The sequence below is a fragment of the Pangasianodon hypophthalmus genome, chromosome 5, assembly GCF_027358585.1.
Source record: "Pangasianodon hypophthalmus isolate fPanHyp1 chromosome 5, fPanHyp1.pri, whole genome shotgun sequence".
In the NCBI taxonomy this organism is placed as follows: domain Eukaryota; kingdom Metazoa; phylum Chordata; class Actinopteri; order Siluriformes; family Pangasiidae; genus Pangasianodon; species Pangasianodon hypophthalmus.
Window position 1 is genome coordinate 15,668,791 of NC_069714.1, and position 16,817 is coordinate 15,685,607.

A 16,817-nucleotide genomic window follows, 5' to 3' on the forward strand; every position below is an offset into this window, starting at 1 on the left:
GCCAGTCATGTTTACTTGCGGAACAGATTGTTGTATTTGGGCTCATGCTCCATGACTCCAGTACTTTTGGATGAGGAATGTGATGTGAAATAACACCGGCTGATTTTGGGCTCGTTGTGTGGGAATGTCCCCTCTGGCTGCCTGGGCTCAGGCCCAGGTTTGTCGAAAATATTCATGCTCCAAAACTCACTGCCCAACTCATCATTCAGCCACTGGATTCCAACCAGATTTTCTTCCTGGCAGCTCTTAAAATCATTATTACAAATAATCCAGATCATCACTGTCCCGTATGTAGTGACCAAAAATACATTTTTAAAAGTATTTTTTTCCCATAAGACAATAAATTGATATACTTTTGGCAAAGAATATAGAAAGACTGATTAGGTGAATAGAAAGAAAATATAGCACTGTGCAGAGCCCACATGAAAACCACCATATTTCTGTAATTACAACTAAAATATGTGTATTGTATAGTCCTTTTGACTGGTTCTAATTTATATATGTAAAGTTTAAACTTTTCCAAAAAATTTTGTAATGACTGTACAGCCAAAGCTTTCATAGAAATCTATTTACAAAGGAAAAGACATAAATAAATGAATTGCTGTATTACGTGTGGCACAGATCTTAGTAAAGTTGTACTAAAATGTTTTCAAGGGATACATTTAGAAATCCATGATACGGATTGCAAAATGTGGTACGATGCATTGTTTACATTTACATTTTCTTTGACATTTGCATTTATCATATTTATCATACATTAACCAGAGCGACTTATATAAGTGCTTTGTAGTCTCTTATTAAAAACATATCCTCATGCTAGTTCACTAGGTCAGAGCCTAAGAAGACCATCAAGCTAAAACCCTGTTAGAGGGGAGGTTAGTGTAGCATAGCGTAGATATCGATTAAATAAGTGCTCAATCGAGTGCTTGGTAAAGTGCTGAGCTGGTCATTGTTTGAAGATAGTTAGTAACTCAGCTGTTCGGACAGCCAGAGAAGTGGGTGTGAGAATAGAAAAGATTCTAGATAAATGTTGTTTCATGACTTCACTTGTGTCAGACTAAACAGAATTACTTACATTATTATTTATTAGAACAAATACACAGAATCACAACTGTTCTGTAAAAATGCAGGGTTCTGTACATTAGCACAGAATATGAATGCAGTTGCATGATCTAGTCAAAGCTGTAACTATTTATCATGCATGATCATGCAACTAGCTGTTGCAGTGGATTTATCTGCATTATCTGATTTATCTTTCTCCCAGGTTTAATCACATTACAGTAGGCTATACTTTTCACCTGGCATCTGCTTAGAACTGGATGGAATTCACACATGCCATTATTGCTTGTGTCTGTATGGCAGTGGGGGAATACTGCACATTTGCCCAGTTAAACTTATGATATGCAGAATATAGAAATCCTACAACAGGGAGAGCTGTAGCAGTGCCTCTGGTGTGGAGTGTGCGAGGTGGGCTCTCATCTAAAAGCCAGAATGTTAACGTGACAGTGAATGCAGCGATAATTAAACGCTAAATAATGATCGAGTCTACGTCACTCTTGTGTTTACCTGTGTGGAGGTGGTAGGTGTGAACACAGCGTGGTGGTAGGTGTAGGACCCAGCGGAAGTGCGGAGGGTGAGGGTGCGCGCGTGCATGCGTGCGTGCGTGAGTGCGTGCGCGCGCGCTCGCGCCCGCAGACTCCTCCTTGTCTCCGGTGTCAAACTTGACATCAGCGCTCGCGCCGAGAATGGTAACTGGCTGCGCGGCGGAGAGCTCACTCACGTCGGTGGCATGCTTCATGGAGTTATGTACTTTTCTTTACCCGCTCAGCTGCCGTCATGGGTTGCACGCGCTTCCTAACCCTTGCGCTCCTTCTCTTCATGCTGGTTTCCTGCGCTGAATTCATCGTTTATCCGGCTAATGAAGGTAAGCAGACGCGGGGAGTGAGAGGCGCGAGGTGGGAAAGGCGTGCAGACTCTGCGCTCGTGCCTCGCGCGCTCCGCGGTGCTGTCCGCGGCGTGACAAAGTTTTTACCTTTCAGCTCGTTCAGACGCGTTCCACGTCAAACACGCGCACATTTCCGCAGTAGGCACTGAGCTGCTCGGGGGAAATAAACGCGTGAAGCAGAAATCTGGCCAGTTTGTCAGTTTGGCTGTATGTGGTGTGGTGAAGAGTGAACTCGGGTCATATCGCATGCATTAACTTCACACACTCCTGAAGAGCAGCTTCATTCACACTGATGGCTTATTAAGACAAGTTCTAAGCGAGTAATTAAACTGTATTAGCCTATAATCTATCACTATTTATTTATTTATTTATTTATTTATTGTTTACAACAACTTTGTGTTGTTTTTATTCAGCTTGATATCCTACAGTGAATAGGAACAGACGCATACATTAGTCTGTAGTTTTCACACGGACCAGGCGACTGTCCTGCTCTAAAGCCTGTTAGGCCTACAGTATATACACACTGTTACAGCATTCCACTATATATATTACTCTTATTGCACTCCAAATGTGAAAACACTTTACACATGTTTATACAAGTTTGTATTCTTCCAAATTATACTCAAAGCAGAAAAAAACCCTGTGCAGTGTCTATACTCATTTCATTTCATTTCATTTCATCAGTTTGTCACTTTTCTAAGTTTTCGTTTAAAGACAATTCAGTGTCAGGGTGTGACATGCCTTTCTTTCTGTTACAGCTTAAATCCTAATTGAACCTAGTTGTAACACATCAGTTGAAAAAGGCCAGGTTTGCTTAATTTCCATAACTTATAGGAGATTAAGCTGGAAATACTCATTTAATAAGGAAGGTGTAAAGTGAGTTGTGGTATTCAGAGTTAAAGGTCAGAGGCTGATTTTGCGGTATTGTGTTTGCTGTTTGCTGTAAATTTGTCAACCTCAGTACACAATGCCTTACTGAATATTTTATATATATATATATATATATATATATATATATATATATATACATGCTTTAGAGTATTGCTATTGAAAGGGTCACAGACTAGAGTTTCTAATAAAATACAGGTCCATGTACAATTTGCGTCATTTATTAATCTTAGATAGTCATCTTCAAGTAAGCTGCAGTGAAGCGAACAGACTGAATCTATCATAAAAAATAAAACAATCAAAAGTAAAATGCATCCACTTATATAAAATCAAATATTATTTGCCGGTAGTTACGTCCACTGAACTAAAAGTTTTAGAATAAGAAATGGTCTTTTACATGGTGTATATAAGCGGATAAAAGATTTGATGGAGTTTATTCCAGTTGAAGAAGGAGTGTATGTGTATGTGTCACTGAAATAATCAAATCTCCAGAACTGGGTTATGAAGCAGTGTGAGTTTGTAGAATTAACTTTTTCCTCATGGGTACAAATGCAAAGGTACTTTGTTTTAATGTTTAACACCCACTTCCAAATTTCCAAAGTTTTTTTTTAAAAATAATTTTTTTTTTCTTCACAACCAAAATAGCAAAAAACAGCGAAAGAGCACATTATGAAAAAAATAATATGTGCTATGTGACTAATTGAAAAGAATATTATTTAATATTAGTTCTCATTATTTACTGAAGAAGTAGAATTGAAGAAGCTCGGAGTACAGACTGAGTTTATACAGGGTACACGTTATTCTACAAAATACAAAACTATAAAACTTTCTTTCTTTCTTTCTTTCTTTCTTTCTCGCTCTCTCTCTCCTTCTGCCCTTAATCACATAGCACCCAAGCAAATAATCAGGCATTTTTCTGCTTTTGGTTAGTAGATCAGGTTTAAGGTGTGATGGTGGGCTACAGGCTCTTTATTCGCAGGTTTCTCACCAGTGAGGGTCAGTATAGAGCTACACGCTCTGCGCTACACCTTTCTATCGCTTACAGGAAAGTGGCAGTCTCGGCTTTTCACTCTCTTAATTAGGCCTAAAGTTTGCCGTGACAGTGTAGAATTATTGCAGCGCAATTTTTTAAATTGCTTTTATGTCAAACTGTAAAATCTGCCATGGACCCTTTGCTTTTGTGCGTTTGCTCGATGCCTTTGTAGTTCAGGATGACCCATATTATAAAGATCATAATTTTATGATTCAGCTTGCAGCCTGAATTTCTTAAATGCTGTTTGTATCCTGTCGTAGCACTAAATTAGAAGCTTCACTTTTATTCTTTTTGTTGCTGTTGTTGCTGGATTAGGCTGCTTTATGCATTTTGCCATGTATTCTTCATAAGAGCAGTATAATAATTTAGAAGATAATAGATATTATTGCAGCAGTTAGGCTGTAGTTAGAAGTGCGGGTGGAGCTTTCAACTCGTATCAGTGTGATTTATGAAGTTTTTTTTTTTAAGGGACTGACTATAAGGTGATGATGGCTTTTTGAGGTTGTTGTGTGTGAGTAGTGTGTATGATTGGGACACTTTTTCTCAACGCAGCGAGTCAGAGCTGGAAGCGATCATACTATCCAGAAAAGAAAATTATACAAAGTGTATATAAAGCGATAAAGCTGTGTAAACCCCAGTCTACGCTGACTCCAGTCTACACAGATTATTCTAATTACCGCTCATTAACAAGAAGGTTTTCATAGTAGGCTAACAGATTAAAAATGGCATGAAGACATTGACCGGGGTTTGATAGACGCTACAGGCCCTGCTGTAACTGCGCCGTACTTCCCTTCCTATCGCATAAGACAGCTGGGTTCCAGGCCTGCTCTGCTCTCTGTACACTGCTGAACACCAGCTACAGCATGGACGGCTAATACACTAAATACACTAGGCATACAAGTTAGTTTACTATAGCAGTAATAATAATAATAATAATAATAATAATAATTATTATTATTATTATTATTATTATATTTATTTCTTTAAAATCTCTCATTAAATTGTAAGATATAATAGCAATATAAATTGTAATATACACTACTGTATCATAATACTATGCTTAAACTCTAGAAATTTACTTTTAGGCACACAATACACAATTTTAAATATTTTATCATCTGGAATCAATTAAGACAGATGAATAAATGTATTATTTCTATACCATGTATGTTTTTGCTTATTGGGAAATACAGTATTTCTATACTAAATGTAACTTTCTCTGATTATTTCTAGATATTTAACATTCTATTTTTTACAAACACCTTTTCATGTGTTTCAGGCTTTGCATGGTGAATAATGATATTTTAGGCTCAGTAAAATGTGTGTGTGTGTGTGTGTGTGTGTATAGTCCTTATAGCGTCTCTTTTGAAGATTATTCTGAAAAATGTTGGCATTATTTTTTTCATAATTAGTTCCTGGATAACGGTTAGGTCTCATACCGTATTGGTATTTTCCTACATAATAAACAGCTCATGAGAGAGCTAAATGTGTGGATATGTTTTGCTATCTTTTCTTTAATCTGGGCAGAGTGCCTAGTGAAACATACTTTTGTTTAAAGAAGCAAATTAATTTTGCTGCCATTTAGCAGACCCTGTGAAGTCAGGTCTGGGCAACTCAGACCAACCTGCAGGACTTTTATTTCTTATGCTGCGTAACTGAAGGTCAGCTAGTTCAGTATATGTTGGATAGCTTGTCTAAAACAATATTCCCGTTTAAAGACTGCGATTCGGAGAGAAGCATTGCATGTCGATGTTTTCAGAAATTCTTGGAAGCTCTCTAATTCTAGACATTTATGGTCTAACTGGAGTTTTTTGTAACACATCATACAAATTACGTCAGTTTTAATGTTTACTGGACCAGCCTTTGTCATCACGATGCCGTCTGTATCTTTTTTTAGTCAGAGTGCCATTTTGGCAGGTTCAGGGTGTGGAGGTGCTTTTTGCTCTCACAGAAAGCAGTGTTTTGCGAGTGATGGTACCTTTCAGAGGTGCCGAAAATCTGCTTACACATGTGCTCATGGTAAAAATAGTGCATTCGGGGCCAGCAGTGTGCTCGGGCTGCTAGTGTTGTGCGGGCAGAGACTGCTCGGTGCTCACAGGGAGCTGACTGAGGGAAAAGCTGCACAGAGGCTGGAGCAGAAGACACATGCAGACAGAGCTGAATTATTCATACTCTGCAGTTTAATACTTCACTACACCACTGTAGGTTGTGTTGATTTATTGTCTTTATATTTCTATGTTTATTTTAATATTTCGGAAAAGTACTGTTTATAATAAAATTGATTATGTCCCATTTATATTTAGACATCATATACTGTCTTTTGTAAAGCATATATTTTTAGTTGCCACTTTTTTATCTCAAATTTCTGAAGTTCTGCCTGAGGAACTGAGTAAAACATTTATATAGGGAACATTGTGCAGGTATTCCAGCTTTTATAGCCACCATAAATACGGTGACAACACACACACGTGTTTGTTCGTTTTTGAGAAGACATTGGTTTTCGAGTGAAGTTTAAACATCGTTCACTAATCAGGAGAGGCTCTTGGGGACTTAGCTAACTTAATCTGTCTTACATTCTTGTTTGAAAATCTTTGAAATCAATCCTCAGTTTCTCCATGTGTTACACACTCACACACACACAAACACACACACACACAATCAGCCTTTAATAAAGCCAAGCCTCAGCATGCCTCATCCCCTTGGACTGCACTTCTGAGGTGTTGCACCACCCGATTCCCATCTTAATTCAATAACAGATTTAATTAGCTAATCAAGAAAGGTGAAGGTTCGCTGAATGATGAAAAAAAGCTGTATGGTTGTCTCATCAACCTCCGTCTGATTATAAACATTTTTGCTTTTTTTCTGAGTGGTAATATACAGCTGTGCTTACTGTACAGTAAAGACTTGTCCTTGATACTGTAAATATTTGACAAATAGGATATCGTGTACAGTTGTGGGCTGTCATATGATAGATAGAGAACGAAACAAGCTGTTGTGTTTTTTCTCAGTGCTGCTGATGTGTTCAATAAAAGTGCAATGTGCTGATGAAAACAATAGTTACTGGTGCAGGGATGATTTATCAGGACAGTGGATGTTCACGGAGAGACTGTGGTTGTGATCCTAGATTACTGTCTCTGTTATGTATTGATTGCATCTGTTTTGCCTGTTGTTGTTTATTCCTATGGACAAGCAGTAGATAAACTATTAATAAGCTGGCGTTGCAGTATTGAGCTGAGAGAGGATGCCCGATGTACCCCTGTTTCTTGGTGCTGGGAGGGTGGTGTCTTTGGCTGAGATTTCCTGCTCCTGCAGCTGAAGAATTTGCTTTACCAATATAGCCATCTAATTTTCTGTTCTCAAATTCCCCTGGTCGGCTCAATTTGAGACGTTGGCTCGGCTCATTGAGAAAGTTAAATTGGAACCAATGGAGCTGGATGTCAGCTGCCATTACCGGACACAAGCAGATATCTTCATTACAGTTAATAGGAAATTGTCTGCTGTATGAGAACAGCAGTTGTTTTGGTAGGTGTGGTCCCATTTGCAGAATGCTGTGCTAGAATCGAACAATCTAATGCCCCTTTCTCTCCATTTAATTCTAGATATACACAATGTGCCACAAAGTATTTGTACCAGTCACTCTTCTATTTTATGTGGATTCACTATTTGTTGTATTTGAAAGCACGCTAACTTATGTGACCCATTCATAATCACTGTGTTACAAAAATTACCTAACTAAGCATACTTTACCAATCAAGTGCACTTGACATTTTCAGTTGTATGTGTCATTTGTTTGGGATAAACATTTACTGAACAGTGCACCAGAGAGGGTGAGTCACGGGCACCCTGCAGAACGTTCCACATGGCAGCTACGATTATGCATTTATTGCACACTGAAGCAATCTTTGTTCTTTTTGAACTCCGTTTAGTCAAGCTGAGTAGAACCCAAGAATGAAAGATGTTAAAAGCTTGTCAGGAGTGGAATATGACAATAGAACTTCATAGTGCATTATAATGCTCATGCTTTATAGACAGCCATTTTGTCCTAGATTCAATATTAAAAAAAATATCTCTGTGCATTTTGTTCATGAAATGGAAATGAAATGGCTACAATCGGCACATTACGATTACTCATTCAATCTGTGAGTTTCAAAAGTGTATTAAGAAATAAAAAAAAAAATAAACCCCATTAATATTCGTGTCTAAGGTTGTGTCCTCTATTTGCTTGTTATTCAATAAAAAGTATTTTTTTCTCACATTCTCTCAGCTCGAGTGTGCATGCATGCAGCCTGTCAGCCTGGCTGAACCAGGCTCATAATCTTTTCACAGCTTACATTACATTAATTTTTGGATATTGGATTTCATTCAGACAATGCTTGCCAGATGTGTTCTACTTAAAGATCAGTGAAAAACAGTGTGTCCTACAAAGAAACAATGCAGAAGATATGGACATGTGAGTCACCCTTGCCCATCGGCAGCCTCTTCCCGTCAGCAGGGCAGGGATTGAAATCGAACTGTCCGACTGATGTGGGTATTTCCCTGTTTCCCCAGTGGCTGCACCCACCACAGTCATTTGGATGATGAGCTTGATCTACTGAGGGAAGAAGCTTGCACTGTTTGTTTAATTTGATCATCTCATAAGAGTAGTGCAGCTGAATAAATACTCTGTTGGTCAGAATGTACATGCCTCCCGGGGGACTGGTGGGAGGGTAATAGAGGCTAATGAGGGATACTCACTTGTGTTTTTTTTTTCTCTTTCTTTCTCTGTTCCTGCAGTTAACCTGTTGGATTCCAAAGCAAGCCAAGGGGAGCTGGGATGGATATCATATCCACCACATGGGGTATGTATGTCCATGTTAACCATAACTCTGAGTGCGGGAGAACAGACATGACATTCAGTAGTGCTATACAATATTTAATCTTTTTTGTCTTGAGGTTCTTTACTTTTGGTAAAATAAAAATATAATTTAGTGGAAGTGTGGGGAAATGGGAAACCTAAAGACAGTGCTCAGGGTGTTTAAAATAGATAATTTATTTCTATTCTCAAAACCCAAAGTGCCCAGTAACAACCGTGTTTATTTATCTTTCTGTGAATTGGCCCCAAGGGCTACTTAATCCAACCATTATTAAACTTTATTAAGTGTTAAAATTACTTCTTGGCACTTGCTGAAGGTAATCCAGTAATTTTCTCCATATAGCTGCCAAATCTGGTTTCCGCTTGCTCTTTTTATTGTTGGCACTGTAAAACGTAGGCTAGACTATCCTTTTAGTATGGATGGTTGGCTAAAACGGGATCAATTGACTTTAAGATAATGTCTTTTATGTAAAGACTTTGTTTTGTGGAGAAAATAATATTACTTATTTATTACTAAATTTACAACTAACAAATTTGAATATTATTTGTTAGACAAAGACAAGAGAACACAGGGTCAGGTTTGGATTCTATTAAAACTAATGGAAACAGACAAACAGAAAGGAACATGCGGCAATCTCGAAGCATAAACAGTCAAATGCTGGGTTATCAGCAAACAGGCAAAAGCTATAGCTGAGATTTGACAAGGAATTAACTAAGGAATTGGCTAAGGTCAAACCAGAGAAACAGGCATACAATGAGAAAGGCTCAGTAATAGAACAGAATCTTGAGTAAGACTTCAGGTTACTTCATGGGGTGCAAGAGATGGCAAACAGGTGCCATGATTAGAAGTCTGGTTTTTGGAAAAGGGGATAGGTGACTGTGACTGTCAGCTGACATGGATTTTGGCAGAGGATCTTGAGTATTGCAGTTAGTTTTAATTGTTAGTAGTTTTGAGAGCAGGTACAGATGCTGGAATGACACAATTAATTGTTCTGACAAAAGGTGAAAATGAATGTGGTAACATTTATTTAGCACATCTTATTGTCATAACTGGTGAAGGAGAATGCAGAAGATCAAGACCTTGAGATAAATTTTCTATAATTACTCATGACTTTTACCTAGTTTTGAGTGATAAGCATTTTGCCCTAAGAGCCATGCCCTCAGAAATGATTGCACGTAATGTGCCGGCACAGCACCGACACTGATGGATGGGCTCCCCGCCTTCTGCCGGTGTAAGCACAAATCGGCCCGGTTAAAGCAAATTGGAAGCTAAACCCATCAGATGCTCCCCACGTGGCTGCCTGCCCCAATAAGGACAGTAAATATAAATCGGCTCAGCGTGGTTGACTTTTTAAACGTGCAGCTCTGTTTATTATGGCCCGTCCAAATTGCATCAGGCCTCAGTCTGGGATTCATTACTCGCGGCAGGAGGATTGCTTCGCCTTTGCTCCATGATTACCCAGAGTGCCTGGCTTGTAGCTCAGTGCCGACATAGAGATCATCTGTGCTGTGAAGGGAAGAGATGTAGGGCATGATTATGAACTGTAGATTAGGGATTTGATAATGCCTCAACACTGTACATTAGGCAACCTAATGCTGGATCACCTCTAGAAAAAAGAAAGAGTGAAGCAGCCATTTAATGCCTCAGTAGCATGACTCTATCACTGGTTTTAAATATTAACTTCATTTGGCTGAACAAAAGATGGACGTTTTGTCACAAAATGGTGGATATTTTGAACTGCATAGACAAGCAATCTCCTGAAGCCCTTTTTGGCTCTGTGGAAAATCAGCCGTTTTGGTAAAAGAACAAAACCGCAAACTCTGAACTAATAGTCGCAAATTAGATTCCACTTTGCTTCAAAACCAAAAGGGGCCGCTTCTCAGAACTTTCTGTGTATTGCAAAAACAGTATCCATTCCATTTAATAAAAATGTGAAGTAATGAGTAACTCTATAATCTGCTGGAAGCCAAAGACCTGGCCTGTACAGCGTGTCCGGTTCAAAACAGCCTAATCTACTGTACGAACTAGACAGAAATTCTCATATTCCACTTTACTTTGTAATTCTGGATCTTATTCAGGCAAGACCCATGTTCATGATTCCAAAAACACAATAGTATCAACATAAAGGCCAAACAATTTCGGAGCTTCAGTATGTTTTTGGGCTCTGAAAAAATAGCAAAAATGCACCCAGCTGTATGAAGTGCAAAGAAAAGCTGCTGTATAAACTGGGATTAGCACATCATATGTTCTCGGTGGGGTAAATGGGCAGTGCACAATGTGTTATGGTTCCACAGTCATAAAATAGCGATGAAAAGGCATTGACTGATGAGTTACAGTTGTCTTGATGGCCTAGTGTAGGAAATTTTATCTGGACAAACATTTGCAGCCACTTCTGCTGTTTCCAGCTATGGTGTGGGAATGATGTAGACTAAATTGAAATTCTGACATAAAGGGAGGATAGAAGGGCAAACAGCTAGTTCTGAAAAACTAAAAAGAAAGAAAAAACAGAACAAGCAACATTTCTTAGGGCACTGATGCTATGAAATTAGATATGAATTTATGAAGTTTAGTTTATTTGAAGTCATTACTAGAATGATGTCAGTTAACACAAGGTGAGTATCAGAGTAAATTTGATGTGTGTGTGTTGTTCTGTATATCATAGCTGATATCTCCTGGTAGATCTGTATTTTACCCATATGTAATAACACCCTATTCATATGGTCTTCTGTGTCTTCAGTCTTCTCTGTCATCTCAGCACTCAGGTGTGTAATGCAGCTCTTAGAAGAAAAATGTGCTCTAATTTGTTTATCTGAAGAATTACAGTGAACAGAGTAGGATTTGCTAGACTCAATTTTGTCTTCTGTGTGAATAAGCAAATGCATATCTGATACCAAAAGAACTCAAGCTTTAATATTAGTTTTTTCTAACTAATGCAATTTCACTGTAATACAAGAAAGAAGCTGTAATTTTATTACGTATCTCTGAAACATAAGCCCTCTCTCATTTTGTCACTTTCCACACTAGTGCCAGAGCATCTATTAGTCAAAAGTATTTACCAGTTGGTCTGTCTACACAGTGAGAGTACACATAGAGGGGGATTTGGCCACAATTCTGCCAAATGTACCAACTGCTGATTTCCATGTTTCCTTGTTGCTTTCCTTGCTGGAGGGGGATTATTGATGTAAAGTGATATTTGGAAAACCCTTCAGTCAATTTCAGTCTGCCTGTTGAGTGTTAAGTTGCAAAGCAGAGAGATAATGTCTCCTTTTGTAGCTTAGAGAGATCCTACGTGCTATAAAGTTGTAGCTTGACTCTCAGAGGTAATCACTCTTTGAAAAACTGTTACCTGTTAAAAGAAATTTCCAGACAGATGTATGTGTGTACAATGGGTTACTGTCATTTAGTGCAGCTTAGCACAGTGGTTTAAAGAAGGGTGCTACAGGAGGGTGGCTTGTGCCATGATGATGTCATACATGACAGGAGACCGTTTCTGTTATATGCTATTTTCAAGTGTGTCATCTATGCATCATATATGATATTTCATTTTCTTTGGCACTCATGGTCTAGACACAGTCCTTCACTGCAATATGATAATGTAGTGCAGCCCAGGCACCTGGAATCAATTTGGGGCATCTACTACTCTAGTGAACACAAGCTGGCAATTCAAAAAATACCTCATGGAATGAAAGTAACTTTGACAAATCACCACTTGAACTTTCCAGTGATGTATTTGACTTTGCAGCACTATTCCATTTTGTCTGGTTGGAAATTCATAAACACATGACATCAAAAACAGTTTTCTTTCAACTGTGGTCATAACACGTCTTTAGGATCTCCAGTTTGAAGGAAACTGCTCATACACCATACGGGCCAGTGAGCCAGGATAGCTGTAGCTGCTGATTTAAATGAACACATAATACCCCTAGAATGACATAGTGTATTCAGAAAATCAGTGGAGTTATCCTTTAATTGGAGTTATCCTTAGACAAGGTGTGTGTATAATTTATAGGTGTAAATCATAAAAAAAATACAAGCCCAGATATTTGAAGCCCTGCCATGAATCTGAGTAACCTAGGAAAAGTCACCAACTGACATAGGTTCCACTCTTTAAAAGGTGCTAGAAAAGTAACAGATGGCACAGCTGTTCATTAAAAAGGCTGTGAACTTAAACACACTATGTAAAACAGATACAGATTGTGAAACATACTCTAGAAGTTTAGATTGGACTATAGAAGACAAAGCCATTCTCTGGAAGGAAAAACCTTTACTCTTTTAATCCTACTTATGGCACCTTAACTCAAATTGGAATTTGTTCACAATATTTCAGGTAAAGTTCTTCTTAATTAATGAGTTTATATCATGTTACGATACGTGTTTTTTAAATTCTGTATTTATTTAATGTCTACTACTAAATTTGGTAAACTACTACTGTGGCCATAGTAACCAATAGTGATCAAGCAAATGTGAAAATAAAACTGTCTTAATGTGCTTTCCTGGGTGTTTCATTAACCGCTGCCACAGGAGAAGCATAAACAAGCAATTGAGTCTGAGGGCACGCTTGTCCTGCCTGCTAATGAACAGTTCAAGACCATTAAAGATGACCCACTTGAGTCTACCAAGGGCTTTTTTAAACTGCAGCTAGATGAGAAGCCAGACAGTATTCTGTATTTGTAAGAGAAAATACAATTTCTCTGTACATACTAGAGGTGTGCATCAGGACTAGAGCTATACATACTGGGAGTAGGTGCTTTTTACTGTCATGTGGGTGGGAGTGGGCGGTCAGTTATGAAGCTTGTGGACAAAGAAAGACCACATTAAATGGGAGTGTATTGGACATGGCAGACTGCTTGTGAGTGTGCTTACCAGGTTTAGTCATTTGTCTTCAGTAAACACTTTATCCTGATCGTTTAGATTACTAATTGATCATTACAAAGTTCATTAGAAAATAATGTGTGCAGGTATGTGCAATAAATATCTGGAACGGGAGTGAGTGATCAAGAGTGTCTGTGGGAGCAGGTGGGATTGGTCAGAATTCCTTCGGGAGTTGACAAGAGTGGAATTTAAAAGAGTCCCGAGCACACTTCTAATATATATTGTAACTTATTCTGGCTTGTGTATGTTACAGTTGTAGTTCATATGATTCTGGACACAATGTTACTTTGAACATTATATACTGTATGATAAAACACTTGTGCATGATGAAATGAGTTAGAGACCATTCCCATTACAGCAGAGACTGGTGAGGCCAATTCATTATGCTACATAGTAATTATCAACAAAAGGATAAATATTCATTTAAATATTCCTGGGCCATTCAAGTAATTCATATTTGTGTTGGCAGTGTAAATATCTGTATCTTAATATTGGAGTGGACCTCATTAGTCCTGTTCCAGACTCATAACCATACCTGTTCCCTTTTGCTTTTCCCAGTGGGAAGAGATCAGTGGTGTGGATGAGCACTACACACCGATTCGGACCTTCCAGGTGTGCAATGTGATGGAGTACAGCCAGAACAACTGGCTGAGAACCAACTGGATCCCTCGCAGTTCTGCTCAGAAGATCTATGTGGAGCTCAAGTTCACTCTGAGAGACTGCAACAGCATCCCACTGGTGCTGGGAACCTGCAAAGAAACCTTCAACTTGCACTACCTGGAGACAGACGAGGACCAGGGCAGTAAGTTCCGTGAGCACCAGTTCTCAAAAATAGACACCATAGCGGCCGATGAGAGCTTTACTCAGATGGACTTGGGGGACCGCATTCTTAAACTCAACACAGAAGTGCGAGAAGTAGGTCCAGTCACTAAGAAAGGCTTTTACCTGGCCTTCCAAGATGTGGGGGCTTGTGTGGCCCTGGTGTCAGTGCGGGTGTACTTTAAGAAATGCCCTTTCACTGTGCGGAACCTGGCCATGTTTCCTGACACAGTGCCCATGGACACTCAGTCATTAGTGGAGGTGAGGGGCTCCTGCGTCAACAACTCCAAGGAAGAGGACCCTCCCAAAATGTACTGTAGCACTGAGGGAGAGTGGCTAGTACCCATCGGGAAATGTTTGTGTAACATTGGTTATGAGGACCGGGGTGTCACCTGCCAAGGTATAGTTTCTCTTCCTCTTTCATTTCCTATTTGCAGTGCCTTTCATTTCACGGCCCATTTTGTTTCTTTCATCAGCATAATGTACTAGCACCAATACTATATACCAGCACTCTAAATGAGATGCATAACCTATTGTTGGAATTTCATTCGTTTGTTTAAAACATTTATTCGTTGTCTGCTGAGAATGTAAGTGTTTTTAAATGTGTAAATTTGTGTACTACTTGGAGAACAAAACTAGTTTTTTTTTCCTCACAGAGATACAGACACACCTCTTATCTGTAAGCCACAGTGGGTGTGTGTTGGGACTGAGGAGTATGAGGACTCAGTCCAATGGGGGAGAGGATAGATCTGTGGGGTAGGCGTCCACAAAAAAGCAGCTTGAAGCAGTTAAGATTGTGAAATACTCTTCAGTTTCACCTCATCAGGAGTCAGAATAGATGTGTGTTCGGCATCCAAGACTTTGTGGAGGAAGGTGTGTGTATGGGCGTGTGTGTGTGTGTGTGTGTGTGTGTGTGTGTGTGTGTATCAAATTGTTCTTAGAGGATCCTGCGAGTTACTCTGCTCTCCCATGATGGTTTTATAAATGTAATGCAGAGGATATAACGGAAAACGATTTATGTTCCTCCACTCCTTTTGGTTGAAAGCTTTATTATATATGTATGGACATTTTTTTGGGCACTTTTGCCAGATTCATAACGTTAAATGATCAAGACCATTAATGTTAGCTCATTACAGGGGGAGCTGTCTCAGAGTAAGGATACTGAAGCATGTATTTCGGCTGGCGTGAATAATTGCGCATGGATCTGTGGTTGAGAAGGTTGATAATAAATTGGCTGGCAGCTGGCTTGTAGAGAGATTCAGTCCTGTCTGTGGTATTATTTGAGTTAAGCCAGCTCCCAAGAGAAATCACTTCAACTCATAAAGTACTCTGTATCCCTCTCCTCCTCTCCAACTGGGCCTCAAGATGTTTTTCAGTTCTGGAATTCTGTGTGATACTTTTCGATGTTCATGGATGCGTGAGAATTGATTGAGAGCCAGTGAGGTTGAAGATGTGTGGCCCTGCCTTAGAAATAGATAGATGGAGATGTTATGTGCTGAACCGTGTATGCTGAGAAACTGCTGAAGGTGCTCTGAACATTTATTGAAAAAAGGTATATCTGATAGTAAGTTCTTTATATGAAAACATGAAAAGATTTTTGGTGAACGTTGCACATCGCCATGTTTCGAAAAGGGAGTACTTGGATGCTTTAGATTTGTGTTTTTGATTAGTGCACTATTTAAGTTTTACTGTTATTAGTCATGCAATTAGTAAAGAGCATTGGTAATAAAATGGCCATAATCTGAGATTTAGTACCTGGCATTTTAAATAAGTCTGTTAGTTATGTACTTACATTCAAGGGCAAAACATTGCATCATTTTGAACAAAATAAAAAAGACAATGAAATTTAATTTGTAACAGTTTGTTAGGTAGCTGGTTTTACAATGAACAAAATGGTCAAATATTGCATGGTAACATATTCACAGTGAACAAAAAAAATATGTCCTTTAATACTGATTGTGATATAAATATTTCCTAATAACTTTTTATTTGCCTTTATAACTGCCTCCAACCTGAGGAGATTTCGGATTTAGCCCTTATTCTCCCTGACATGTTGTAACTCTGCCAGATATCATACACTGCCTTCTGTAAATCAGGATTGGAATCTGAAAGGGTTATGACAAAACATCTTTTTTTGCCTAATGTTTTGTCTTGTTGCAGAATACAGCCGTATTGGAATCCTAGTTTGTTGTAGATAAAGTACGTAGTAGGTTTTTTATTTATTTTATTTTTTTTTTAACCCAGCACTCCTATGGGATGCAAACTTCCACTTGACTGCTATATTTAGTTGTCAGTGTTTGTCAGAAAACGTAATGCTAAGATTTCTGCTGTACTTTTTTAAAAAGTAAATGTGACAAACAAGAAGAAGAAGAAGAAGAAGAGCAACAACAACAGTAGTACTAATAAT

At 38.7% G+C, this 16,817-nt stretch overlaps 1 protein-coding gene across 3 annotated transcripts in view; it reads left to right on the forward strand.

Annotated features, from left to right (window-relative positions):
- The first annotated feature begins 1,700 nt into the window (after positions 1–1,700).
- The window catches only part of epha3 (eph receptor A3), a 75,123-nt gene continuing 60,006 nt past the window's right edge, over positions 1,701–16,817 (forward strand). The window contains exons 1-3 of one of the 3 annotated variants that reach the window (XM_026911814.3): positions 1,701–1,924; positions 8,640–8,704; positions 14,150–14,810. In XM_026911814.3, coding sequence (XP_026767615.3) covers positions 1,837–1,924; positions 8,640–8,704; positions 14,150–14,810 — 814 coding nt within the window. In that variant the 5' untranslated portion in view covers positions 1,701–1,836. The remainder of the gene's footprint in view (positions 1,925–8,639; positions 8,705–14,149; positions 14,811–16,817) is intronic. The other 2 variants (XM_026911799.3, XM_026911806.3) reach the window with 2 other exon arrangements.